The sequence below is a fragment of the Haliaeetus leucocephalus genome, unplaced genomic scaffold (assembly GCF_000737465.1).
Source record: "Haliaeetus leucocephalus isolate CR32 unplaced genomic scaffold, Haliaeetus_leucocephalus-4.0 Scaffold147, whole genome shotgun sequence".
NCBI lineage: Eukaryota > Metazoa > Chordata > Aves > Accipitriformes > Accipitridae > Haliaeetus > Haliaeetus leucocephalus.
Window position 1 is genome coordinate 2,468,750 of NW_010972583.1, and position 27,862 is coordinate 2,496,611.

Genomic DNA, 27,862 nt, shown 5'->3' on the forward strand with positions numbered 1-27,862 from the left:
CTCGGAGCTGCCGAACGGCAGCTCCGAGCCGCTTCGCCGCCCAGCCGGCCGGGAGCGCTCGGTACCTTTGATGCCCGCCATGTTCGGGGCTCTGAACGACGCCGAGCTGAGGTGGCGGCGAGCGACTTCCGCCTACCCACCTCTTGCCCCGCCCTCCCTCCTGCACCACGTGAGCCGACAGCGTCACCTAAGAGGCGATTCCCGGCCTGGCCCCGCCCACGCTTGGGAAAGGGGGCGGGGCTAGCTGTGAGGAAACGGGCGGGCCGCCAGCCTACCCGTCGCCATGGTTACGGGGCGGCGTCTACGCCTCCAGTCGGGCCTTGGGGCGGGTGTTTAACATAACACACACAAACAAACATATATATCTTTATATATGGTGTACATGTGCGCAAATACCTGTATATAGACGTGCACAAGCACGATCTGAATACAGAAATACAGCTTTGAACAGCCCCCGCCCAGCAGTCACCACCATCTTGCAGGCTACTTCTAAAAACCCCAGTTTTCACCCCCAAAAATGGGCCCAAGCACTTGTCTCACACGGTGCCTTCTCAGGATTTGCATCATCCACCCCAAGAAGGGCATGTCTTTTTTAGAGCAGTATTTTTTGAAGTCTTAGGTTTTTGAGATCCCATTTTTGACCCAAGAACAGCCTTTTTAAGGGAGAATTTGCACAGCCCTTTGGATCCACCTCCCCACACAGGATTTCTTTAGATCTCTCCCAGTTCTGCGTCTCAGCTCTTCTTCTTGTTTTGTACCTTCTCCAGCACAGATTTTTTCCCCAATTTCATTATTAATTTTAAATTATCTAGAGCCAAGAAGGCTGCCTAATTAAAACAGCAGACTGATGTAACTAAATGCTTCAAGTGAAAATGTTGTCAGGTGCTATGTTTGCTGACTTGCTTGGCCACGGGTCACTGAAGCATGGTAGCATAAGAATAGCAAGCAACAAGTTGTTTCCAAAATGTCTTAATTTAGGAAAACTACCCAAAATGCCAACCTGTGAATTACTGCATGGCATTAGAGACCACTTAAAAAAGGCAATACTGACACTGGCCAAGGCACACAACCCATATCATGTGAGCAGATGTACAATTTTAATATTATGGTTTGGTCACAGTTTGTAAGCAGCAAGTGAACTCAGCATTTCTGGGCTTATTTTGCAACAGAAAACCATGTAGAGACCCTTTCGCTGTACCTTCCCCAAAGTGTTAGAGCAGAACAGAGCTTTTAGCTGTCATCAACAAGCAAAAAAGCCCTAGGAATTTCAACAGAAGCTTACATCCTGGTACAGCTGCTGCTAATGTAAACAGCTTTGGACCAACAGTAAACATATAAATATGCACCTGACTTGACTTGTAAAAAAAATTTTAAAAAATCAAAACATAGAAACAAGTTAAATTACCATCTTCTGTTCCAGGTGGGCTGAAGGTTTTTTTCTCTTAAGCAGGAAAGGCTGCATCTTTTCCCATTGCAAATTTACTCTAAATTAAACCCTTACTACTCTTACAATCTGCTTGCAGTAATGGCAACTGGCTTTTTCATGTAGCTTCGTTTGCTCTTGAGGAAATAAAAGCTCTAGAAAAAAAAAGTATTTGTCTCCAGAGCAAGTAATTTATGGCTACCTTTATGTGTACCACACAGGTCCCACCCAACTCTGCACTAGAGCAGCAGAGGTGTTAGTCATACATGTAAGATGTTGTAGACAAAAGAAGTTTCCATTTACCATACATGGATTCATTGTTGCTTATCCAGCATTTGCAGAGAAGGTAGAAGGTTTTTTTTTTCCCCCACAAGCACAAAACATACCTGAATAAGTTAATTTGAGCTTTTTAATGTATATACAAATGTTTTAGACTAGTCACAATTTCATTGAGTATATACTGTATTTACAAAAATTACAATAATTTAGTGAAACAGTAAACCTGAACATTGATAACCTCTGTCACTACCAGATATGACAAGAATTTTTTTTTAAGTTAACTATTTTGATATACATACGTCCTAATACTTTCATGCATCCATAAAAACATTAGGGATGGAAGTAATCAAAGCTTAAGTGGGGTAGGGTTTCTTTTGGTAGATAAAGTTTAATGATGGATTTGTATTTTGTGAACGTATGAGTATCCAGAGTTATGTGCCATGACAAACTTGATACAAAGCTAATGTAGTTTTTATCATTAAAAAAGTACGTTATAGTAATGAGATCCTTTTTATTATATAGGCATAGGTCACAATATCTACAAATGTGAATGAGAAACAATAAACCAACAAATCACAGGAACATGGTTCACATTCCAGTTATCTCTTTAAATAAGACAAGCACATACTGGATCAAAACATTAATAAATAACATCCAGTTTGTTACTATTATCTTAAGGTCCTTTATATAAAAGGAGACCTATGTGTTGGTTTCACATTTTCAATTAATGGTAGTAAATAATGGACCAATACAACAAAAGGATGACTTTTATACAGAAAGCAATGTACTTTGACACACTGTCTTTGCAATAGAAGTTTTGCCACTTGAAAATGTAAGTGCAACAACAAGTGGATTGTCTTTAAAAACCACCAGCTTTAAAGACTCACATCAGATGGCACCCTGTTCCTGAAGCAGTAAATACAAATGATTTCCTGCCCATCTTCTGCATATACCTGCCCTTTCAAAGCTCAAATACAGATACAACATGCTGGTAAATAAACTGCTAGCTTTAGTTATTCTACAAAAGGAGAATGCCAGAATTTGGGGTGAAGAGTGTAACTTGGTTTTTAACTAGGAAAGATGCTTCAGCTTTAGCATCAGAGATATTTCCTTGTGATCTTATTGCTTTGGTCCAATATAAACTTTTATGATAATCAATTTGCATTGTATTTACCTCAAAAAATCAGACCTGGTCCACAGATGTCTGCATGACAGCTTGCACACCATGATCTGAAAAGTGAAGTTGCAACAGGTTGCATTCTGCCAAGAGCCTTTGCCAAGTGCTCTGGAGCTGATAAAGGCATAGAGGTGATACAAGTGGGCTGGAAAAAGTCTTCTGAATCCTCAGGAGGGGAAGTGTGACCTATAGACTAGGAAGTTTCTAAAACTTTACAGCAGAGTTTTAGTTTGTTGATATTTCTTTTGTTTGATGGTTTCAAGCTATTGATGAGAACTTCATGGGAAATGCAGTACATGCTCATTCCTGACATTTACAAATCTGGATTCACCATTCCCCCCAATTCCCTATCCCCCAAAGAACCCTATTCCCCCAGAACTGCTGTTTAACAAACCAACAAAGTGCTGTTTAACATCAATTACTTGTTGCTTGCTTTAAAAGACACTTGCTCCATAATGCTGAGGAATTTCTTCTACACATTTTACTGCTGGACTGTACAGTATTAATGCGTAAAGCAGCAGTTCAGCTGCCACACTGATCTAACCCAGGATTCAGCTTTGTCTCTATTCAGGCATACTATACTATATGAGCAATTAAGCAGCAAATGGTGACTGTTAGAAGTGTGCCTAAACCACATCTGAGCACTTAAATTTGATAAAGTTTGATCCAAACCTAGGAAGAAAGCACATCAAAGTTTGGGCTTCACCACCAGTTATTGAACTCAACTGAAGTGTTGCCATATCACATATCACAAAAAAGTAGGAAATTCACCAGCTACACTGTGTCAGAGACAGAACAATTCCACCTTTTCCCAGAATGTGTTCTTTCTCACCCCACTGGAATCCAAAGGAAAATATAAAAGTTACAAGAAACTGTAACCCCATGGCTCTCATATGGTGAGCCAGGTGGCTAGAGTTCCTCTGAGCTCAGGATTCTTGATACAAGTATAAGGACACCTTTCTCTTGTTCTTCATGATAAGTATTAGGCTCTTAGTTTTCTGAAACTTCTGAATTTCCAGCCAGAGTTTGGTTGATCTGTGACATTTGTGACAAGAGACTATATAAGCACTAGCACAGGTCTGTAGTGGAGACTGAGAAAGTACCTAATACAAGGGTTTTTGTCCTTGGTTTTCAAATTCTGACCAGGCATCATTTAGCTCCATAAATATCATCTTTGCATATTGTTCATATGGCTGCCCAGTAGCCTGGAATAAAAACAGAAAGAGGGATATCACAGCTACCAAATCAGACTACAAGAAGTTGACATTTGAGCAGCTAGATTCTCAAGCAGTTATTGTTCACTTTCCATGAATGGTTTTCACTTATTCTTTGACAAGAATAAGCTACTGTTGAGGGCTGCTTACCTTGTTTTCAGCTTGAGAATTTCCTGGCTCTTCAGCTCTTCTGCTCCTCAGAGCTGATAACCCCCCCACGTGTGATAAAGCACTGCAGTCCCAAGGGCAAAAAAAATTTAATCTAGACTTTGCAAGAGGCATTTTACCTGCACTGATGGGAAAGAGCTGCCACCTGAAACAGTTCCTTGATAAAAGCAGTATTCCTACAAACCTCTCAGCAGCCCACATCATCTCAAGCCTTGCCCACTGCCCTGAAACTCTCAGGGCCTCCATTTCGTTAAAAGGGGAAGCCTCGTCATCGCCATCGGGTTTCCCAGATGGTGTCATTGCACTCTGGTTGGCAAGCGTAAGCAGCAAGACCACAAGCCACAAGTCAGATAGTCAGATAAACCTGATTCTTCCGTTTCAGCAGTTTGATTTTAAGACCCCTGTCCTTTCATATGCCTTTATCACATCCTCATCCCCTTCAGCAGGCACAATATTCTGGACTGTTGTTCACCACCAGTATGGCTTAGAGTCAAAGTGAGGGTGACAAAAGCTGAAGATCTGAATCTCTGTTGCTAGGAGCAGCGTGTAGCAAGCACAGTCTTGGGGCTGGGAGCGGTTAGACTTCTCACCTTTCAGAAACCCACAAAAATCTTGAACTACTACTTTCCACAAAGCTGTTTGCACCAATAAATTAAGCAATCACATTCAACACTTCATAATTAAGAGAACAGTAACAATTTCTGAACAGTGTGAAACTAGGAAAACCTCACCTTGTCAGGATGAACGACAAGCACTGCCCGCCGGTAGACCTTCTTCACTTGCTCTGGTGTGACAAGATCTGCCATACTAACAGGTTTCCACTTGGTCTCCCCTGCCCATAAGACTGTATGCATTGTGGACAGCAGGGCTCTTATATTTCTCTCTTTCCCTTCAATCCATTCCAGGACCTGGAGAGAAGAAGGTGAGTCTCAATTTATGCCTTACATTAGATATTCCAGTAGAAAAAAGTTTTTTTCATTTGAATACCAATGACTCCAAGGAGCATCTTACATTTCTTTCCAAGCTTTAGAAAACCTTTGGAAGATACTTGTCAGTCTCTACTTTGTCATTCATTTTTATATCACTGCTTGAAAAGTTAAGACACACCTTGAGCAACATCCCTGCTAAAAATACTGAGTTGGTAATGCTTATAAACAGATGGAATAGTCAAAAGAGAAATGAAATGATTAACTGTGTGGCTCTTTAGCAAACTTAATTGCACATCTGAAGTAAGCTCGACTAGAACTCTGCTGTGGATGTGTATCTTTTGTGCATGTTTAGAGTTAAGTCTTCTACAGACTCATGTTGAAGGTTGGCTTCAATACAAATCTTTTTAAGCTCTAAGTCCAAAGCCTCAGTTCTCTCCATGTGCCTATCTGCTACCTTCAACCCAGCAGCCAAATAAAGCAAAAGGCAGTCTGCTTTCCTAGATGATGTAGTCCCCCTTAGTGGCTGCCATCTTAGCCTACAGCTGAGGAAGGCAAGGAGGAAAGGGAAGTAAATGTGAAAACCAAAACATAAATAGGTTTAACGGTTCCAGGCTGAACTGAAGTGACTCAGGGAAATAAAATGCATCAGAGCAAAGGGAGTTTTATTGGGAAGGGAGAATCAGCTGGGTGCTTCAGTGATTCAGCAGCTTGCTGGGGGGAAAAATGTTACACACAGTAAGTAGTACCACATGAATCGCTGAAGTTGTATAGCTTATGAATTGGGAAAACTACTGCCCACTTGATGGCCTGACAGCTGTCCGGCTTGGTTACAAGTGGCTGACATTTGTGTTCAGCATGGTTGCTGGCACACGCTTTCCAAAGGTTAAAAAAAAAATTTTTTTAAAAATTCACTCATGCTGTTTTCTAGAAGTTTGCTTTGCTTTTGCTTGGGCTTTTCCTCTCAGTTCTGTATCCTTCTGTAATTATAATTCATAGTTTCATATTTCAAATGTAGAGCAGGACAGACTGAGTTTCCTTCCCTTCATAATAGATCTGTGGTTTGGCAGTTTATCGAGGAGAGATGAGAGAATTCCAAAGCAGGCAAGATTAATGAGACAGAGGATTAGTTCAATTAGCTGTGCCTGCTAATCAGGGCTGGAGTGATGTGGAAGACCAGCAGCCCTGACAGTAACACTGAGCAAGCCACTGTTTGCTACAGCCTGGTTTAGGACAGAAATGCAACCTTGGAGTTTTAAATCTATTCCAAAGGACGCTCACATCTCCAGGGAAGGCATGAGAATTTATTATATGAACCAGCAGCAGGAAGTTCTCGCTTTCTGCCCCAAGGCAATCTCATCATGGGGACAACATCCCCTGTTCCACAAAAACCTAGGTTTGGCAGAAGGACTGGCAGAGATGGTCACTACTTTTTTTTATCTGGTTTATTTGTAATAAGCTATTTTAGAACAGAGTTTTTACAAACTGATCACTTTTTTCTAAGCAGTATCTCTCATTCTGATGAGATAGTGGAGATTCTTCCAGATATTCCCCAATACCTGCAGTTTATGACTTCGTGTTTCTGGTGCCCCTAGCTCACTGCTGTCTGGCATGCGAATGGGGAGCACAGCAGTTTATGATGCTATCAAGTTTAGACACCTACTTTATGGAAAGCAAGCAGAAGAGATAGCACATGGTCCTTGGGATCCAGCAATACTGTGGAGGCCACGCACTAAAGTAAGTGCTAAAACAGGATGATAGCTTCTAGCACTAAATAATCTGAAAGATTTGCTCTGCTGCCTCACACGTGGGATGGCTGGTGGATTACTGCCCCCTCCACCTTTCAGGAGCAGAGTTTCAAGCAGCCTCCAACACGTTGAGAAAGACAGACACGTTGAATGATTGTAAGAGCATAAACAAGAATATTGCTTACTTTTAGTTTTTCAGGGTCCATCTCCTTAGCCATTTCTTCTTTTCTCATCTCAGCTATTGTTTTGGGGCCTTTCTTGTCCTTGTGAGCATTAAAACCTTGACCAGATAATAGGTCTTCGAAATCTGCAGACACTTTTGGTTTTGAATCTTGAAAAACAAGAAGATTTGAATTTGTTATCACAATACAGGTTTAACACTGCTTTTCTACCCAAGCCACCACCCCCCCCGCTTATCACTATAACAATCTCCCAGTGCTAATGGGTGTCCAGGTTCTCACAAAAGAGGTATAGGCTAATGTTACTTTTTAATTATTATTGAAGCTTACTTGGCACGCAGGGTTTCCCAAATATTAGCACGCTTTAGAGTCTAGGACAGGACAACTAGTGTTGAACTTTATATATCATCAAATGATCAGCATGACTTACTTGCTTAGACCCTAACCTGTTAAGGCGTTGGAACATTAAAGCAATATTAGAAGGAGTCAGCCTTTTGGATGCTGAACTCTGAAAAGCTTACCAACGTTAGCCGGTCCTTTTCCACGTTCGTTTTGTGCTCCCGGCATCGCTGAGAAACTCACGTTGTAATTGGGCTTGTTCTGGGGAGATGCGTGAGGCATGCTTGGCTGGGCTTTGGGTTGTGCCTGCTGCCAGCCATAGCCAGCTCCTTGCTGCCAACCGCTGCCGCCCATGGGCTGGGGAGAGGGTTTCTGTGGCGAGGGGGGGAATCCTCCACCCATGCCTGTCGGTGTGGTCGGTTTACTGGCAAACGAAGGGCCACCTGCAGAGTACGGGGAAAGGAATGACTGTGAGCATTAGCAAACAGGATACTGACTTGCCTTCCCAAAAGAGGGAACCTAATCAAAATCCCCCAGGCAGCTGGCTTCTATTTTCAGCTCTGCCACAAACTTATTTTTGCAACATCAGGCAAAGCCTTTCAACTTACCTGTCACTGCTCCGTAAGCTGCTTAAAAGACAGCAACTGCCCTTGAAGATTGCACAGGAATTGGAGTAGTGGTTCATTGGGGAAACACAGAGAAAGCTACATGCAGCTAACTGGGAACCACGGCTGCTGTGTGTTATGGTGGCAACATCAAGTTGACCTATGTTGAAATAGTATCTCCTTATGCTGTGCTGATGTAATACTATCCCACAGAGCTGTGTGTTTCAGCACCTTATTACCTTAGGGGATGCTCCTCTGGCATAGTTTGTGGTGAGAGGTATGCAGAGTTAATGTTTTATTATTTGAGACTTACATCCACACTCAACTCTGAGCTCTGGAATGTGTCACAGAAACTGGATCAAATGCTTTTGACTTTGAACAACAAAAATGTGGTTAAATATCCTGTGGATGCCAAGTTATTTGTTTTTAAACACCATAACTTTGCTACAGAATACGTGTTTTAAAAGCACCTCAATGCTCTGACATGGCTCTTGGCATACTTTTTATTTTGCTCCTGCAGAGCAGCTAGTGATCCAGCAGAGGGAACTGGGAAACCTAATTCCAGAACCATGCTGGTACTGACGCAAAGAATACAAACATCAGATAAAACCACAATGGCTTGCAAAGAGCTGAGGGCAGTGACAAAGGGAAGAAAAATCTATTTACCAGAGTCAGAGAAGCCAACATGCTGGGTTTTAAGAAAAACTTAAACAATTTGTCAGAACTGCCTTTTTAACACCGAGGTCCAGGGTTTGCTGATTCTTTTCCGAGATAAAACAAGGAAAAAATCCTTGTCTAAGCAGTCAAGCAAACAGTCCTTTGTAGCCAGGTGCAAATGAAAATGGATTCAAACTCCACACTTAGATAGTACTGCAAATTAGAGGCAGATTAGTGAGGTTCCACACATTTCCTCACAAAAGACAAAAATGAGTCAAGTCTAGAAGGAAACAATTCCTCAGGGACCCCAGTAGCTTTGAAGAGCCAAAGTCTCCTCCCAGGCACTGCTCCAAGGTCTGTAGCAACAGTTCTCCAGTTGGAGTTAAAACACAGAGCATCCTTAGCCAGAGACTGTTTAGACTTATGAGATAGAGGTTACAGTTAGCAAACCATACAGCCTACAGAGGTCCCAACAAGTTGTTAGCAGGTTTTTTTTTTTTGATGGAGGATCAGTAAAGCACAGATTTGTGAGAGCTTACAGAAAATCAGGCAGAAGGGAGAGCTTGAAAGCAGCACCAACATGCAGGTAGGTTGAAAGGACCCACAGAGCTCTGTCACATACCAGGCTGTTCATCCTATTTCCCTAAAACAGAGCTGGTAATTTTTTTTTTTTTTTTTTTTTTTAAATAAGGGATGCAAACCTGCTAAACTTGCTCCAAGAGTCCCCAGATCAGCAAATGGATCCAGTGTTTGGGGTTTAGCCTGATGAGTGGGAGTGCTATGGAGGGATCCTGTAGGACTGGTGGCAGCTGACTTACTTCCCACACCTAGGCCACCTTAAAGGAAAAAAAAAAAGAAAAAATAACTCAGTTTTTATCCCTATTTTACATGAGTGCAGCTCTTACCCAGTGCTTAGTCACATGATGTTAGAAGACTGCTGTTAAAATTAAGTATACTCTTGCCAGGTTCCTAAGCAGTCTCAACTCAGCGTTGGCCCAGACTAGTCACACACCCACTCACAATTAGGATCAGCAACAAAAGTGTTCCCTAGACTGTCTTCAGTGACACAGTAATTATGACAAATGGATGTATTTTATGAACCAGAAGCCTTCAGGAAACAACTTTTGGTAGGACATACATAGTCTCCCAAGATTAGAGAGAATCATGCTATTATTTATTGGCATCCCAGGAATGCATAGCACTTCCCAGGTCCTTCATGTGGCTCCACACTGGAATAAAACACAACTATGTACACCCTCACCAAGCACTTTTCCCACTTCAGGCCCTGGTTTCTTGAGGAAAGAAACCCAGATATTTTTTTTTTAACAGAAAGAGTTTGGTAGTCTTTAGCCAGATCCTCTCCTGGACAACTGGGAGACCAGGACAACAGGTACAGCATACCTGCTGCAGTTCAGATGAAACCAAAATCTTGATTAAAGTTTTGTTGTATTAGTCAAAGTGCTAAGCAGCAGAAGGGGGGAACCTGTTCACTGCAGTCACTGGTAGCATTTTCCCTCTGCCTCTCCTCTCTCAGGGCTCCTTAAGGTTTTTTTGTTAGATGTCCTGAATTTTTATGATACATACCTGGTTTATTGGCCCAGTCCCAACCACCGGAAACATCTGGTTGTATGGAAACCGTTGGTGTGCTAGAAGCTAAGCAGAATGATTACATATAAATATCTTAAAGCAGTAGAGCAAAACCAACATAATCCCATCTAGGAAGAACAGGGGGCAAGGAGCAGGAGAAACAGTATTGCATTCACCTACCATTTGCCAATTAGAAATGAACTTCTCCCTCACGATGGGCATTACAAATTTAACATTTTTTTGTCATGTCATGCTATACAGAGTTAAGTGTGGAAGGACACAGATCTACAGTGTTCATTTTATGGTAGCTTTGGTCAGAGGCTTTATATACTTATTTATAAAAACCTTACCACCAGAATAACACATGTGGTTTTGTGTTTCTGAATACATCTCAACCCAAGGAAATATTCTGCAAGCAAAGGGCAACTATGGAGAAAACAAATAAAGCACAGCAGCCCACACAGATGTAAACCAGTAAGAACACACACAGTCCTTCCCTTAACCCTGTATCAAATAAAGCCTGTACATCTATGCAGTTCACCCTGCCAGCGTTTCATTATCTGCAGATACTAGCAGTATAATTTAATAGCTCACCATGCTGGGATACCATTTCAATTACTTTCATTATTGCAGCCAGCTCCAAGTGTGACCCAGCCATCTTATTCACAGAGTTAATATCCAATACCCGAGTTTGGCAAAGCAAGGATACGAACAGTGCCAGCAGCACACTAGTTCCCTCCTTAGTCATTTTGGCTTTCCAGTGAGACTGTTGCACCCAAGGGACACGCATTAGATGATCAGACACAAACAAATTTGTATCTGAATGTGGTTCACAGAAGGTTACAACATTCAATTCTGGCATAGGACAACTAAGGAACATTTCAAACAAAAAGAAGAAAAAAGTCCAATGAAAAAAAATCCTTCTCTTCAAATAAGAGTCAAATTCAACTGTGAATTTGTCCAGGGTTATTATCAGAACTAAAGAAAGCAGATGCCTGTAATTAAAATCACCAAAGGATATGTGTTTTCTCTAGCAGGCTTAATATGCCATGCTCTATTTAGCTCAATTAATGGTAGTTTGGTTCAAACGAGACCTCATAACCACAGGAATATGCAGGCAGACATTCTTCATGGTCTCTTTTATCATGTATACAAATAGCTTATTAATTAAGTATAAGACTTGAGCAAAACTAGTCTCATCCCACCACACTTCAAATTATGAATATGCTTTAAGTCTGGAGACAAAAAGCTCTTTCCTGTTTGCTGGGGTTTCTGTGGTTTACAGTCATTTTATGGTAAGCATCAGTTTGTACTTAATGGCTCCATCACTATTTAAAAGCAGCATTTTGTGTTTACTTAAATGTACTAGAAGAGCCTCACTTTCTTACCCATGTGAAAGGGATCGCTGTGCACAGTTGGTGAAGGACTTCTTGTTGCTTGAAGGAAAGGATCACCAGGGACAGCTGATGAACCAAGAAAGGAACCCAGGAGGTCTGGACCAGTTTGCTTAGGGCTACTTCCAAATGGATCAAAGGCAGTGGCTGTAAAAACGTATTTGAGAAAACTAATTCATTAACTTGTGCAATGAACGTGCTTCAGGGAAAAGACACGGGTGTGTGGAGAAGAAAACCTAATACCTGCAGATAACAAATAGGAGACAGCAGGTGACTATGAGAGAGCAACTGGAAAATATCACTACCCTAGCCAAATGCTAGGGGATAGAGCAAGCTACATGACTTGGTCACAGCAACACATTTGTTGATCCCATCTGTCTTTTCCAAAGAGAGGGGCTGAATTTAGGAGTAGTCAAAGTGAGTATTTAGGTACTTAGACACTTCAGATGAAGTTTCAGCTTGCACATACTGCCAATACATAAATGGAGGGTAAGGGACAGCCTGGAGCCTGGTGCAAATCCTGCTTCCTCTCAAGAGCTGAACGCAGTCCAAGATGATTTTAGGCTGTTAAAGATTACACATGTTGAGGGTAAAAGGACCATCTTTCGCAAATAGCTTTAGAAAATAACTGGTGTCTTTCCTACATAGCATCACTTGTTACAAAAATCCAGTTCATTCTCAAACTCCATTTTTGATCAATTTGTTTAGCCTGCTGTCTTTCATGTAAAAAAAAAAATCCAACAAGCCCAACCAACAAAAGGAACCCCTATGAAGTCACTCCAATTCTTATTTGCCAACAAGTTTAAGGTAAAGAGCATCCTGAACGGAGATGCGATATATACTACTGTAAGAAAGATACAATCCTGAGAAGCTATGCATCGTGTTAATAATGCTACTCATTACTTATGTTACTTATTGTTCAGGATACTTAATAAATTACTAGTCTTCACTTATCTCGCAAGCTCTTATTTAAGTGTACTAGCAGACAAACCTCCCCAAGCCTGCAGGTTTTTTTATTCTAGCTGAGAACAGAGGACTCCATAAGAGCCTTCAGAAACTGGCTGCATGGCCGTCCTGTGGCAGGTGCTACCGGTGTCAGCCCCAGCATCGTCCAAGCCTGCACCTCCTTAACAAAATGAAAAAACACCATTTCTGTACGAGAAAGTTGGCAGGTGCTGCAAATGCTTTAAGCTATTAGTTGCTGAGAAAAAGTTAAATAAGCATACTGTGCTCTTTGAATCAGGTACATGTTGACGATGTCAGCTCTTAAACTGTAACATAAAGGATTAGGCCAAAGCAAACACGGGGAGGCTGATGCAGCTCAGTGTGGTGCACAGAGACCTGCTCTCGGATCCGGCCACTTGCTGGCATTTTGACTTTAGTAAAACTGACCGCCTCTTCCCAAGGCCCTCAGTGAATCTGAGTAACTTAGATTGGGTTCTTCATCTGTTCACTTACATGTGATTTTTCACTTGCTCTCCTCTGTTCACTTGACACTCCAAAAGATCCCTCTTGCTAATAGCTATTCAACCACTACTTCTGCCAGCCTGGTCTCAATGTGTCTTTGAAGAAACAAAAGATCTTCTTATAGTGCCTAACCTCTCTGCAGAAAGAGCAGAACTGTGCAGCCATATTTCATAGTCCAGGATCAGTATCATAGCTCCAAACTCCCTAAAGTTAAAAGGGAAATTAAATTCAAACTGCTATGGGTCTACCTGAAAACCTAAGAGGCTTTTTTTTTTTTTTAAACTGAATACATATTCTCCTCATATGCATCATTGGACACATAGTAAGAGCAAACCAGATGATCTCCAGTGGCCATCAGTGTAAGGAGCCAGCCAAACACTTGAGTGAGCTCCAGTAGAGACTTTAGGGAACAAACTAGATAATCTGGTTTGTGTTCTTGACTGTGAAGACGCACCAACTCCTGTCTCAGAGTGAAGGAGCTGGCTGGCCTCTTGGGATCCCTCAGAGTTCTTAATTTGCATGAAACAAGTGTACCCAAGAGGAATCCAACAAACAGCCCAGAGCAGATCACCCAAGTGGGATTCCCAAAGCACGTGGCCCAAGTCACACGCTAGGCATAGCCACTATTACCTTCTCCTACCCTTGGGGACGGGGATGGGGATGCCGAAGCTGCGGAACGCCGAGGAGTTGACTGCACGGATCCAGGTCCCCCCACATGGAAGACCTCCTCAGCGGCGGGCTGTCCGCTTTGACTCTGGGAACTTGGCCCGCCAACCCCAAACAAATCATTCAGCAAGTCTGAGTTAGAGGGAGCAGCAGTGGGCTGCGAGGGAAAACTCTTGCTCATAGGGCTACCGTCCAGGCCCAGCAGGTCCACATCTTCAGGCGGAGGTGGTGCCGGAGGCTCTTGCTGCTTTTTGCTGTGTTTTGGTGTCCCGTGAGGCTTGTCACCGCTGGCATTACTGTGCTGACTGGAAAGGGACAAGAGTTCGTCATCTGACTGTTCGCTTTCCTCATGCACCAACGCTGCTCGATCCTCTGAGGTGGGGTGAGAGCTACTTTTGTCAGATTTCTGATCTAAATGATGATTAAAGATAAAATTAGGTAGCTGTTAGTTTTGTCATCACAGAGGTCCCGTAAAAATCAGCTTACAAGCAGAACAAAAAGCTACGGAGAATATCACAGCAGCGTTTTGCTGGATTTTAAAACAAGAGTCCTTTGCAAAGATTCACTTAGAGTCTTTGCTGGTCTGTATTGTAAGGAGCCAGCTTTATTGATCAGGAAACAAAGACGGGGTTAATTGACTCTCCTCAAGCCTGAAGAGTCAGCAAGTGTAACGCCCAGAGATGCAAACTGAATGAGTTTCTGGGTCAGGACCAAGCATCCAGGACGATCTCCAGCCATGCCTCAAAATCCAGGCAAAACAAGGCTCATTGTAAAGGACTAGTGACACAAACCACCCTCCTAGCTGTGCCCACAAGGATTGCTTACACCAGGTTCCTACCCAACGCGGCACTGATGCCAGAGGAGGAATGCTGCATTCGGCAGTGCTGTGAGATTTTCCTAATGCTGAACATCTTTAAACAGCCTCTCAGACAAACACCCTCGGTGCTGTGTTCTCACAGCACTATATATAAAGTGCAACATTAGGAAAAAGCAGCTTAAGTTTGGTTTTAGCATCAAGGAGGCCTTGGGTGAAGCTTTACACCAGAACTATGTCAATAATTGTCATATACAGCACAAGCAGGCAATGTTTGAAGAGGACATTGTAGGAAATCAATTCCCACTCAATTGCAACAGAAGGGTGTGACCAGCAATATATTGTGATCTAATGGGAAAGACATGTTACAATCAGATCCTTCAGCCTGACTCTGTGCTCCAGGGAGGGGAGAGGGAAAAAAAAAAAAAGTTATCTTGTTCGAAGCAGATTTTACTTTGAAGACCAAGCCTGCATACCTTGCCAGCTGAGAGATGAGAAGAATGCACTCTGTCCAACGTTTCTTATATTATCCTGGGGTGAATCAGTGGGACCTCTACCTGCAGCACAGAGCACCAAATAAATAAAATCAAGCAAAACAAAGTTCAGCACACAGGTAAGCATGTAAATTGAATAAATCTGTGCAGCTTTTACCTGCCAAAGCAAGAGTGTCCTGATGCTCCTGATGAGAGGAGAAGAGAATGGTTGGATTGATATCTTTTGTTGTGAAGTTCTCCCACGGGGGAGTTAATTCGGTTTGTCTATCATTAGGCTGTATTTCTATGTCCAGTATAACATGAAAGAGCTGAGGATATTTGTCTGGAGAGTCACAGGCATCCAGTTCAGGCCTGAATGGGGACAAGAGTTGTACAGTTAAAAAGGAGGGGATATTTCTGCAAAGCTATTTAAAGTCTTTCAATATATGCATGTACACAGGCTTTCCACATTTCATCTGTGAATATTCTCCTTCAGCCTTCATAAGGCTTTTATGCTTCAGGTTTGATTAATGTTCAGCTTAAAATACTCACTTGGTGAATTTTAGTGTGGTTGTTCCCAGGGCTATGAATCCAGTATGAAATTGAATTTGGAATATTTGTGTGTTGGTCATCTGAAAAAAACCCCACAGAACAGGTTGAACAGGTACTTAAATTCATGAAATTAAAATATTTGTTTATAGCACATGCAGACTTAATTGTCTACCTGACTACCAGTTACTATATAGACTAATCATAACTGCTATGTAAACTACTCCATTCTGCTTGTTCTACAGAAAGCAGAGCTTTTTCTTCTCGACCCCAAATGTTTCCATCTGCCTCAATCCCTGCTGCTGCTGCCTCCATATAGCTAAGTGCCTTCACAGCAGTCAGGAATATGCCTGCTTTCCCTGCTTGTCCTTATTTCTAGGATCTACCTGACACTTTAGCAGTTAAATGAAACCAATACCCATTTCCACTGAATACACTGGAGCAACAGGTTTGTACCCCAGTAAAGCTTAAGACCATTTCACTCACAGTGGAGGCTTCAGTAAAGTGTCATCTATACAGCAAACAGCACCAATAAATTAAAAAGAAACACATTAATTTGTCACTCTGCAACTTGAATATTAAGGTTTCAAACGTATCACCAGGAAAATGATTAAGATCCCAGATTAAAGTATCAGTTCGAGAGGGCAGCCATCCCACCCAGCTGCTTGTGAGAGTCTGGGAACTGCTATGCCTGACCAGCCATACAGCACCCATCTCCAGGGAGCAAATGAGGTGGTATTCATCAAAGCAGGTAGGATAAAACTTGGTTCTTCCCTCCCATTTTGTGCTTTAAATCACTACAATTTAAACAGGTTATTTCACGGAGTGAGCCAATTAACCCTCATCACTACAAAGGTTAATCGAGCAACTTGGTGTGTGACAACTACTCATTCAGTTCTTGCAGATCCAAATTTTCTAGTCTGACCAGACTGCATTTCCAAATTCCTCTTCCGCAATTACAAGAGGCAGAGAACAGTATTTTAAAAAGTCAGTCTCAAGGCCTAAAACAGCATGGACCAATATTTATCTTCACCTTCAGTGCTGCTACTATGTTATGGAAAGGAGACAGGGTGTGCTCACTCCAGCACTCCCCTATGCTCCCTCCCTAGTTTCCAGTGTCTCCCATTTCTTTCATCTACTAGTATTAAGAGGCTTTTTGGCTATGAAGAAGGTGGCTGTCTGACCAGCCTGTGGCTTAAACGTTCTTTCCTATCCCCATGACTAACAAATCCACACAAATTGACTTTTTGCCCTCATGACCAAAAAAGGTGAAGGCTGCTCTAAGAGCAAGCAAAACAGGCACCATGCAGGAGCAATGGCTCAGTAAGTCATTCTAATCTGAGCAGAAGAAAATCTTCTTCCATATTCTTAGAGTGCATAGGTAGAGGCTTTGGTGGTGGTTTGCCCTGAGCTGGTTACTGATGGATGGTTCCCGTCTTCTACATCAGCTGGAAGGATCCTACACTCTATCAGTAGACACCATCCCCATAAAGAGATGCCAGAGGCATCATGGACTCCTCTATATGCAGTGCTTTTTTTTCACTTGGCAGTGCTCAGATTTGTGCTATGTCTACTGTCAAGTAAGGAAACTTTCATCACAAGTGCCATGTGGATTCTTAGGCCCCATATTTAGCCATCTCTTAGTTAGCTACGTTGCCTCTACCACACAAGAGAAGTTAAACAAACTCCTACTTTTGCCTGAAGGCGTCCCCCAATGGTTGATCTCATATGGTAGACAGAAACAACAACATCTCCGTGGACAGTGGCTCCCAGTGGAATTAGGACTTTCCCTTCTTGCACACGGTATTCTCTTTGAGGGGAAGAGAAGGAAATCCATAGTTAAGCTCCCATCCACAGTGCCATTACCACCCATCAACAATGTCAACATAAAAGCTATCATCTCATCCAGGCCAAGCAAACAGGAGGTGCGTTCAGTGCTCTGCTTAGTATTAGGCTTAGCTGGAACAGAAACATTTCACATGGGAAACCAACACAGCACTGAACTACCTCTATTAAGGTATCCCACAGCATGACAACTTCAGACTCACCCCGGCCATTTATTTCAACACTAGGCACTAACTTGCAATTAATATATGGACTCCTTCATTTATCAGGCAGTCTGGCAATGACTGCAGCACCGATATTAGACACAATACAGCAAAATGCAAGCCTCCTTTGCACTAAGGTCCTAAGGATGGTAGGAGATCACAGCAACTCACTTCATTCTTTCATACTCCTGGGAAGTTGTAAGGATTCTGGTTTCTCCGCTGAGAATGTCGCAGAAGGGTCGGCAGCCATTTCGTTGCTTGTTGAAACAGGGGACTGGACTGAGGGTGACTGACTTGATAGTAAGTGGTTTGCAGTGAGGAATGACAGGCTTGTCTGCTATTAGATCACAAATGTATCCTATGTATCTGCAGACAGAGAAAGCCATTACTAAAATCTCCATCCCAGGTGACCAGTTTTCATTCTGTACTTGAAGTCTGCCTTGAAATCCAGTGAAAGTGCGATTTTTTCAGAGTTCCAGGACTGGAGGTTCCATGTACTCTAGCACCCTTGCAGCTGGCACAAAAGCTACACTTCCATTTCTATTTAATTACAAGAACAAGAGCTCAAGAGGAAGGAAGTTGGCGTTTATCTCTGAGCTGAAGATCATTTCTCCTCACCTTTTAGAAGGGAAGGTGCTGAGCAATGGGTTTTCTGGTTTACCAGTAGAAGTTTGCCTTCTATTTTACATGCACATAGCAGATGAATTATTCTGTTAGTCATGTACCAAAGTACCATTATTATTACATACATAGCACTATATCTTTGGTTTGCTCTGTTAGGCAGTTTGTCCTCTGCTTAATGGAAACTGTAAAAAAGACATTTTTACAGCGTAAATGCCTGTAAGGATGAAGCTGACAGAGAGAGAGGGATTCACCCAGGCGCTGTTAACTACAGGTCCCTCAGCTTTCCTGAACTAGTGAGCAAGGCTATTGTAATATTTGACTTTGTTCCTCCATTACTGTTATATCAACGTGGGTAAAATGGAAGTGGCCATAAACATCAGTTAAGACCTGTCAAAGCTAAGTACCATGGCTAATGCATGAGTACTGCTCCTGCTGCAATAGGAATTCTGGAGTTTTCAGTTTGTCAGCTCCTGCCAGCGCCTTCAGGCTGCTCTGGGTGGAGAGACTGGGGCATGCAGCACAAACACCCTTCAGGTCACATGCATTGTTTTATAAAATAATAGAATCATTCAAGATTGGAAGAGACCTCTGAAGATCATCCGGTCCAGCTCTCTGCTCAGAGTAGGACCAACTTCAAAGCTGTATCTCAGAACTGGATTATGCTGCTGGGGCTGATACCCAGCCAAGGATCTCCAAGGACAGAGATCCCACAGCCACTCTGGACAACCCATTCTAGTGCCTGATCACCACTTTACCACTTATTTCTGGGGAACAAAGTAAAACCTGAATGCCTATCTCAGCCTAGGGGCTAGGAACACCTTGCCAAACCCACAAAACAGGTACTCAGGCAGTTTTTAGTGTGAAGAATAAAGCCCACTTGCGTAGCGTTTAGCCAGTATACTCTACCTCCTGTGAGATGGCCACAGTACAATTCCAGGTCTCTTCGTGTTCAGCAACTGCATAGCAGGGCCTGGATTAGAGAAGAGGTGACAGAAACAGAACATCGCACTGACCAGAACTGCTGAGGCTGCACGGCCATCCTGTTAAGGAAAGGGGCAGGGGGAGAAAAATGTGTAAGTATCAGAGACATCCTTTAAATTTCAGCAGAACACTCTCCACTCTTCCTTAAATCACATAAAATAATTCTCCAGAAAGACTACAATTAAGAATGCAAGATAATGAGAAATTTTCAGTGCTCTGTCATTTGTTTAATGCCTAGGACTTCAGTGAGCAGCACTGGCCTGGATCAAAGCTAAGATAATATCCAGTAAGCAGCCAAAGCTGAGCATAGTTTAGACTTGTTTTGAAAGCCCAGAAGTATATTTTGTCTACAAATGTTGGTGTTTCATGGCTGTTCCCAAGCTGTAATATTATAATTGTATTTCAAACATAGTCCTGGAACTGACACCAGGTATCAGAGTACACCCATCCCACAGCTGCAGCAGTCATCTAATAGAAATTTAACCTAGAAGAGTCCACAAACAAAAAAATCCAGCCCAAGGCTCTCTCACCCAACACCTCCACAGCCCTCAACCTACAGACTGCTCCTGAACAAGTCTGTTTCTTTAGTGTGACTAAGGGGGAAAAGTATGTTTGCCGAGCTGGACTGATAGACCAAAAATACAGAAAGAGCAGGAGAGAACCAACATATCCCCAGTGCCCCAGGTCCCTGCTATACCCAGGAACATATGAGGTGATGAGCCGTTTGGACCATATCCCAGCTCTGGCAAGCCAAAGAAAAAGAAAAAGCCCTCCCACCACCTTCCACTAAAATCCAGGTCTGATGCCTGCTCAGTTTTGGATGCATATCCACGGTGCAGCGATGGGTACGAGAACCTGCTCGGTACTACCAGAGTACCATGCCACCCAGCTCATCTCCCACTTGTCTGAGGGGACGGAAGATCCCAGAAGTCAAGACTCATTTACAAGGAAGAAGTGGGAAACCTACTGCCCCATCAGGCAGGCGCTCACCCTCAAAGTCTGAAACAAGTTATACAGGCTCCTCACAATTACTTATTTCAGGCACCTTTTAGGCACTCCAGCCATACCGTAGGATTTGCCATACCAGAGCTGACCCAGACCCCAGTAGCCCACTGAGCCTGACCACATGCTCAAGGTTGACAGACTATCTGCTTTTTTTAAGATTCAGCCCCTGCCAATTGCTTCTGAAAAGATCTCTCTACTAAGTCATCTTCTGCAGGCTTCTTAGAAAGTGTTGAAAAGGACTCCCTGTCCTTTACAGCATTATCCTGATATTCATTACTCAAAGGACAGTAAAGGAATTTGATTCTTGAGCTAGATTTTCAGGGCTGGAGGCATCAAATGCATCTTCATCTCTGTTTGAGTGGAATTTATATCCTGCAGCCACTGGCTGTACTGCACAAGAAATGCCAGACTCGTATGTAAGGTCTGTGCAGTTTTGGATCAGTCATTTCCTCTGTTCCTTCCAGTTTATGCTGATCAGCACTGACAGACTCCTGGATCTAATTTATGCTCTAGGAGCAAAACAGAACTCTCCTTTTGTGCATTACTGTCAATATTAAAGGTTGTATGGGGTAAATTACAAGTTAGTCATACAGAATCACGCCACTGTCATGCATCCCATCTACGCATTGCCCAGTACCGAATAACCCTTAAGGGGGACTTAGCAAGTGTTTCAGCTGTGGTGCACAGAGAGGAGCAGAAGGCAGCTGGACTTCTTCAGCCAGGCCTGACCGCAAGACACTTCAACAATCTCAGTTTCACAGTTCAACAAAACTCCAAGCTATGTGTTTTCTCCCCAGCGTTCATCAGTAACCTTCAGTCTAGAGGCTGCATTTTGTCCTGCGACTACTTACAATAAAATGCAATGCCACAGCATGCTGACAACTCTTACAGTCGGTTCTCATGTGAAGTTCAAACCTTTTTGCTACTCGTCACCTCTAGTAGTCCACTGCTAGAACAATTGTGACCCCTCTTGCTTTGCATTCCTGCTTCTCATTCAGTGTTAGGTCTTCCAGCTTAGCTATGTAGCTGCACATGGAAGATAACATCCCTTTCTATGGTGGTCCATTTTATTACATTTCTTTTAAAAGTTGTCACCATCCTTGTACACAGACTCCAGACATGCAACGTGCAATACAACTTATGACTCATAGGTCTAAAAATCTGGCTACTTTCTGGTGTACTTACCATGCAGTGGATGACACACACATTTTTGGGGTTCTGCTGTAGCCAGTTGTGCATGTTCTTACAGACGGCGTAGAGGTTGTGCAGACTGGGCGCTTGTCGTACTGGCCAGCTACATTCGGATACCTACAGGAATCACAGGAGGAACAAAAGCCAGCTTCATAAGAGCATTAAGCAAAGCATGCTTTTACAAATGCTTTCTGCCAAGAAATGTACTTCTCTTTTACAACCTAGAGTTATGTGCTTGAAAACTACTCCATCTCTTCTCATGCATAATTCTGCTCCGTGACTTTCATGAATTATGAAGAGACAAACAAAAAAAGAACTCTCAATTAAATAACATAATATTGATCTATTGTCACTGACTATACATTTTAAAAAATTTACATTCCAAGTCAGATTATCTTGAGTGGCCTTTCATAACACCCCAGTCTCGCAGCAGCGCATTGATTTCTACTATGTCTAAAGCCTTTGTATAACTTACCCTTTGAAAATCAGAGCTATAGTTTTCAGGGAAACTGAGCATCTCTTGATCTTGGTCATTTTGTGTCATAGGATTTTCAAGCCCTGTTTGACAGATATTACACTGACGAAAGGGAAACTTCTGTTAAAATAAAAAAAACCCTCCATACCTGAATAAGTATAGTTAAGATGTGAGCCAGAAAAATGAATGACTTCTTAGAGCTAAAAACCCACAAATCCTAAAGTATGCCTATTTACTATTCATCGATGTACTAGTTCTGAGTCATAACACTTATCTCAAAAACAGTCCTTGCAGTCTCAAACAGCGCATCAAATAGCTTTCTACAGACATCTCCATTTCATCTGGTATTAGTTGAAATATCTTTTTAAAGGACATTTCTGACTAGCAGAAGTGTAAAGGCAAAACATCACGAGGCTTGTCCTCAGACAAAGAGCTGGTTCTCTCTCTTGGCTGACATTTGGATCCTGCTTAATGAGAACCAGGGGCAGGAAGGCGATGGTTTGCCCAGATGTTCTTAAACAGCCATATGATTTCCATACCTGACCGTTTCATCTCTCAGAGGAAGAAAGCGCTCCAGGTTTCATAAAATTTGTATTTAAGGTTCTCCCTTACATACACCTGCACAACATCTTACAGCAGAAACGGGAATTCTGACTCCAACCGGAGAACTACCAAGCTGTGTTTTCTCTCCAACGACACCCAGAGGACACAGGGACAGAGCAAGCAGGCAGCGCTGCCTAACCCAGCGCATCCGTCCTGCTGCCAGCCTTCCTGAGCTGGCAGACCTCCGCGTAACATTTGGGACATTTTTCTCTGATCTAATGTCTAATTAGATACTTGTCTAATTAGACTCGTGAAGGCTTTTGGTCTCCACAGTATCCTGAAACTCAGCTGTGCACTTGGTGAGCAAGCGCAGGTTTGCACTGTAGAAGCTACCCAGTAAGTCAATCCGTGCTCAAGCTTTGGAAGGCAGCGAATGCCCGTTCCCTATTTATCCTCTCTACAGCTTTCTCCTCATCCCCCATCTTCTCCTGTCTCGAGAGCTGTAGTTTATTTCATTCCTTCTGTCGCAAACACTGTTTTCCCTTGCTTATTCCTTTTCTGCACATTTTCAGGAAGGGCCGAGGGGGCACAAAACACCCAAAGCTTCACGACGCAGTAACCCCCAGCGCAGGAACAGCCAGCGTTAGCTTTCTGTTCCGCAGACCTGACAGTGCATGCACTGCTGCATTTATGGGGCCATTGTAAAATCTAAATTACAGAGCGATCATAAACATTTATTCAAGTCTTTAATATAGCCAGAGTACTGATGCCATAAGTGACACATATTATTTTATATTATCACGTCTATTATTTTATATTAAGCAAAAGTCTCCTCCTCCCAACCCCAACTACTTTTGCAGCAGGCTTCTGGAGGCACAAGATCCACTTGCAGTTAGACCACCAAAACACAATTCAGATTCCAAGTGGCTGTTAAAATTAATAGGACCAGTGACCCTTTCACTGACGATTTTCAGAACAGACCTCACAATAACACACTGTCAAGCATCTGGAAAAGCCATTACCACTTATCAAGTAAATAATATACATTTCCCCAACAATCCATAATTATATATTTACTTTGCCTATAATTACACATCTGCCTGCTGGTTCGCAATTAGGAAATTAAATATGCCCTAAGTAACATTTCATTTATCTCAAACATAACCTCACCACCACCCATGAAAGACAACCTTACAGAAAAGTAACAGAAATTCTTTTAGAGCTTCAGAAATAAGCAGCCAGCGCTTGCTTTACTTTAGCAGTAGGGCAGCACCAGTCAAGAACGTGACCCATCAGGGACTTCAAAGTTTGGTTTTGTTGTTTACGGCTAGATTTGAGTTACATGTTTTCAAACTGCTCACACATCCTTGAGCGGCCGTGAGCTCTCCTCTCCTGCTGGGGAGGCAAGCCAGGGAGGAGAACAGAGCACAACCAGACCTGAGCAGCAGATTTTAGCGTTCATAGTCCCCTCTTCTCCTCAACAAACCGGGCGCTTGGGGCTTCGTGCCCTGCACAGCCACGTCAGGGCAGGAAAATGGCCCAGCAGGACATTAACTTTCATGTCCCTCCTGTGCCTCTATGCAGCAAAGTGACCTACTTTGATCTTAGGAAAAAAAAAGTTTTAAAGATAGGAATTAAAAAGCTTTTCACTTCAGAGAACAAGCGTGTGTCTCAAAACTTCAGCTCATCTGGCATCCTCATCCAGAAAATACTCTTAACATGATTTCACCTCCTTGATAGCCCATTAGTATTTTTCTCCCAATATATATGAAGTTCAACCTCATATTTTAATTGTTTCATCTGATGTCATGTATTGTGTTGACCACATTCTGTTTTCCTGAAAAGTACTTGGAGTCAGTGTTTCTTAGCCCATAACCTGAAAGTACAATATTTTATTAAAATATACCTCATTTTCTTCCTGTGTGTGTCAAGGCAATAGCTTACAAAGCACCTAGTCATACTTTGAGAGTGACATACAGAGTCATCTGTTAAGCTGTTGGGTGAGGTAGGAGCTAAAGCACAGGGGATGGAGGAGTTATGGCCAGGTCAAGCAATATACCAACAGATGTTTAATGCTGGGCTTTCAAAAGTAGATCTGTCTTTCCTTTCCCACCAACAGCAGCAGTGAGGCACCAGAACCAAGCGAGACAGAAGATTCAGAGCCCTTGATATATTTTAATTAGTGTTTCCCATTCATTTACTTATATTTGAAGTCATGGCTGGTTACTCACTGCTGCTGAGAAACGTGCTTCAAATGTGACTGAGTGATTTCTGGTGATCATAGCAATTGCTGAAGATAGATTCAGCTATACCTCAAATTAAAATGAAACGAGGCTTATGCAGCATGAGATTCACTTTCCCTGATGGAGGGTTAAGCCTGGGCAACAAAAAACAAGAAATTAAAAAAAAATTTAAATAAAAAGAAAAACCATCACTCCCTTGTGGAAGAGGGAAAGAACAGAAAGTTTTCTGAAAGATTAGATCTAATCTTGCATTTCAACAGCAGTATTTTGTAGAGATTTCCTCTAAAAGCCATTAATGAACCAGAGCCTTGCAATGCTCCCATATGCTGTTCTGGTTTTAGAGAAGGAAACTGGGGCAGAGAGTGGAGGTGGGTTTTTAAAGTCATACACTAATGGAAGAGCCAAAATGCCCCTTCGATCCAGTTTCCAGCCCTGTGCTTTGCCTGCTAAGGGCTCCTGGCTGATTAAAGCACAACTGAAAGACTGTTCAACATGAAAATAATCTTCCTCCTTTTATTGGTAATTTCATTCAAAGCACTTTCGTTTTACTTCTTATTTCTCTGCGGCAGCTTCTAACAGCTACGTAGGAGCCAAGAGCAGCACAGGCTCAACTTCATAGCCTATGTGAGTAAGTTGCACTGCACTAACACAAGCATTATGCCCTGAACGTTCCAGGTCTTTAATCCCCGTGGTCCCAGACATCAGCTAAAACCCAGAAACGACTGCAGCAGCTTAGAAACACCTATAATTCCTTTTTCATCTTCTTACATTCTGCCACGCTCAGGATAGACAGAAGTAGAACCCAGTGCCCCTTTTCCCAAGAAGTTTCACCCCCTGCTCTTGTTAACCCCTCGGAAAACACTCACCCGGTTGTGAAACTTGGCACTGCGATAATACTTGGGTGACAAGTTGAAGACTGTGTAGTGGTCAGGATGTCTGGAATCCAAAAACGTCCGTACATCTTCAATGTGGTTCCTGAATCCCAGCTCGACGCCTTCAGCGGGAAAAGACATCACTAGAAACGTAAGAAGAAGCCAGGGTGAGTGTGCACCGCAACGTGTTTATGGACTTCTGAGCCCTGGAATACTACAAGTTGTATTTATCCGATAAGCAGTACTTACCTATGATTCTTGAGGTAATGTATGAAATATCTAGCTCCCCCTTGGTGTAACTAAAAGAAGACAAAGTAGGAGACAGACATTATGCACATGTTTACAGAAGACAGCACATTAGAGGAACCAGGAAAAGAGTGTTTTCCCACAAAGATCTACTTGTGACAGAAGGAAAGAACAGTCTTAAAACTGATTCTTTGTATTTTGTCATCATGCCTTAAGAAGAGGGTGCAAACAGCTTCCTGCAGACAGCGACCCAGCCTTCCTTTCTACATACACAATTAACTGGATGCAGAAGCTTGCAAGAAAGGTCCCTTTTCCCTTTTGTCATTAATTTTCAGTGCCAGTTTTCAGGAGAAATCTCCAGTAGTTTGCCACTTTGCAGATCCCTCAAAGCCTCTGAGGTCTTGCCTGCATTAAGTTTCTTTAATTTATCGTAGCCCCATCTCGCTCAGAGGCAGGCAGAGTGCCAAGCACAGGGGACACCCCCAGCAGAGGTAGCCACAGCAAAGTCACCTCAGCTCTTTCTTCTACTCAAAAGGTGGCTATAGTGAAGGGAACAGTTGCATCAGCAAGAAAAGTCTCCTTGCACAGCAAAGGGAAGGCATACAAAATGAGCCAATTTTCAGTGACAAAATATTTTAGTGGTAGCTGAGTAGAAGGACCCCACAGGGGTCAATGAAGGAATCAGAGACCAAGTGCTCCGCTTTCACTGGGGGGTGCTTCTCCAGATTTCAGGACGTTGATGCTCACTTACTATGAAGCTTAGATTTTTTTTACTTTGGTTTTTCTGCTTCCTTGAGGCCAAATACCAGTTATGAGACAGAATCAAAGAAGTCACTTGTGATTTTCACCTCTTTCCCCCATTAGGTTAGCTGGTAGTTGTGCTGCGCTAGTTAAGGCAGCAGCTCAGACTGGCACTTTGCAGCTAGAGATTTTACTTGCATTAGGCAGCTTCAGCTGTACTGTACCTGGCAACAGATTGCATGACCTTTGAAGATGTATCCTTCAGGGTATCCTTCAGGTTATCCTTCAAATTGCTGAAGAGTCTCCCTGCTCCTCCTTTCACCATATCTAGCAATCCTCCCCCATAGCTGGACTCCATGTCTGGTGACGAGGCACCTTCAAGTACAACAAAACCAAAGCCAACATCACTTCTTTGGAACAAATCCACAGCACCAACCAGCCCGCTGCTCTATTCAGACCAAACGCTGCTGCGTGTCAAGCGTAGCACAAAAGTAGTTTTACTTATTAAACTCATGATTTTCTAGATATAAGAGTTGGCACATTCTGGCCAGCTGGGCTCAGAAACCATCACCGACTCTCAGCGTTGTATGTAGGTTGACTATTTAGTATCAGTACAATATAGACAACCGCCATACAAGCTCCCTCACCTCTCAACCCAACCCAAAGCAAGACCAGCCCTTCAGCATGCAGCTAATTTGCAGATCATAACCAAGACAAATCAACAACCACCTCCACAGGGGTAAGAAAAAGGCACTAGTATATACAACAGCTCTTCAGCCTGTCACAGCTGCCAGTTTGACTGCAGCTGGACGACTAAAGGTTGTCCTATGACTACCCATTTCTATGGAAATAGAAGAAGTCAGAGTGATTTTAAGTCACTTAAGAGTCCAGTTAAATCCAGTTAAATTTGCTTGAGTGGAAGAAGATAAAAGTTTGGGGGTTTTTTTGGTGAGAAAAGAAAGCAGCTCAGAAGTTAAGCTTTCCAGCTGAGAATGAGAACCTCTTTGGATATTCGTATGTTTGCAACACTTAGTACAGGACTCAGCAATTGCTAAGGCTAAAGCAGAGCAGGGCTGACCTCCTTGGTAAGCTTTTCCTTCACAGCTTGACATGACATGAAGCCTCAAAGTCAATAGGAGGCTAACACAGACCAAGAGCCATTTAAAGTGTTATTTTGGTGGACTGTGATATGTCCCTACACCTCAGGTGTTTGCATTTTGCAATTATA

The 27,862-nt window shown here is 42.7% G+C and overlaps 2 protein-coding genes across 2 annotated transcripts in view; both read right to left on the reverse strand.

The window, feature by feature from the left end:
• LEPROT overlaps window positions 1-154 on the reverse strand; it is a 4,443-nt gene extending 4,289 nt beyond the window's left edge. The window contains exon 1 of the mRNA XM_010561524.1: window positions 66-154. Coding sequence (XP_010559826.1) covers window positions 66-81 — 16 coding nt within the window. The 5' untranslated portion in view covers window positions 82-154. The remainder of the gene's footprint in view (window positions 1-65) is intronic.
• Window positions 155-1,817: 1,663 nt separating this feature from the next.
• DNAJC6 (DnaJ (Hsp40) homolog, subfamily C, member 6) lies at window positions 1,818-27,004 on the reverse strand. The gene is made up of 18 exons (XM_010561525.1): window positions 26,859-27,004; window positions 25,897-25,946; window positions 25,642-25,790; window positions 21,509-21,631; window positions 19,244-19,377; window positions 17,885-18,079; window positions 17,358-17,475; window positions 15,669-15,748; window positions 15,295-15,488; window positions 15,120-15,200; window positions 13,794-14,240; window positions 11,709-11,843; window positions 10,300-10,368; window positions 9,426-9,551; window positions 7,636-7,896; window positions 7,121-7,266; window positions 4,993-5,169; window positions 1,818-4,084 (listed from the first exon to the last, which is right to left on the reverse strand). Exons 1-18 carry the CDS (start codon window positions 26,990-26,992, stop codon window positions 3,983-3,985), a joined length of 2,721 nt encoding a protein of 906 aa, XP_010559827.1. The 5' UTR covers window positions 26,993-27,004; the 3' UTR covers window positions 1,818-3,982.
• Window positions 27,005-27,862: the final 858 nt, after the last annotated feature.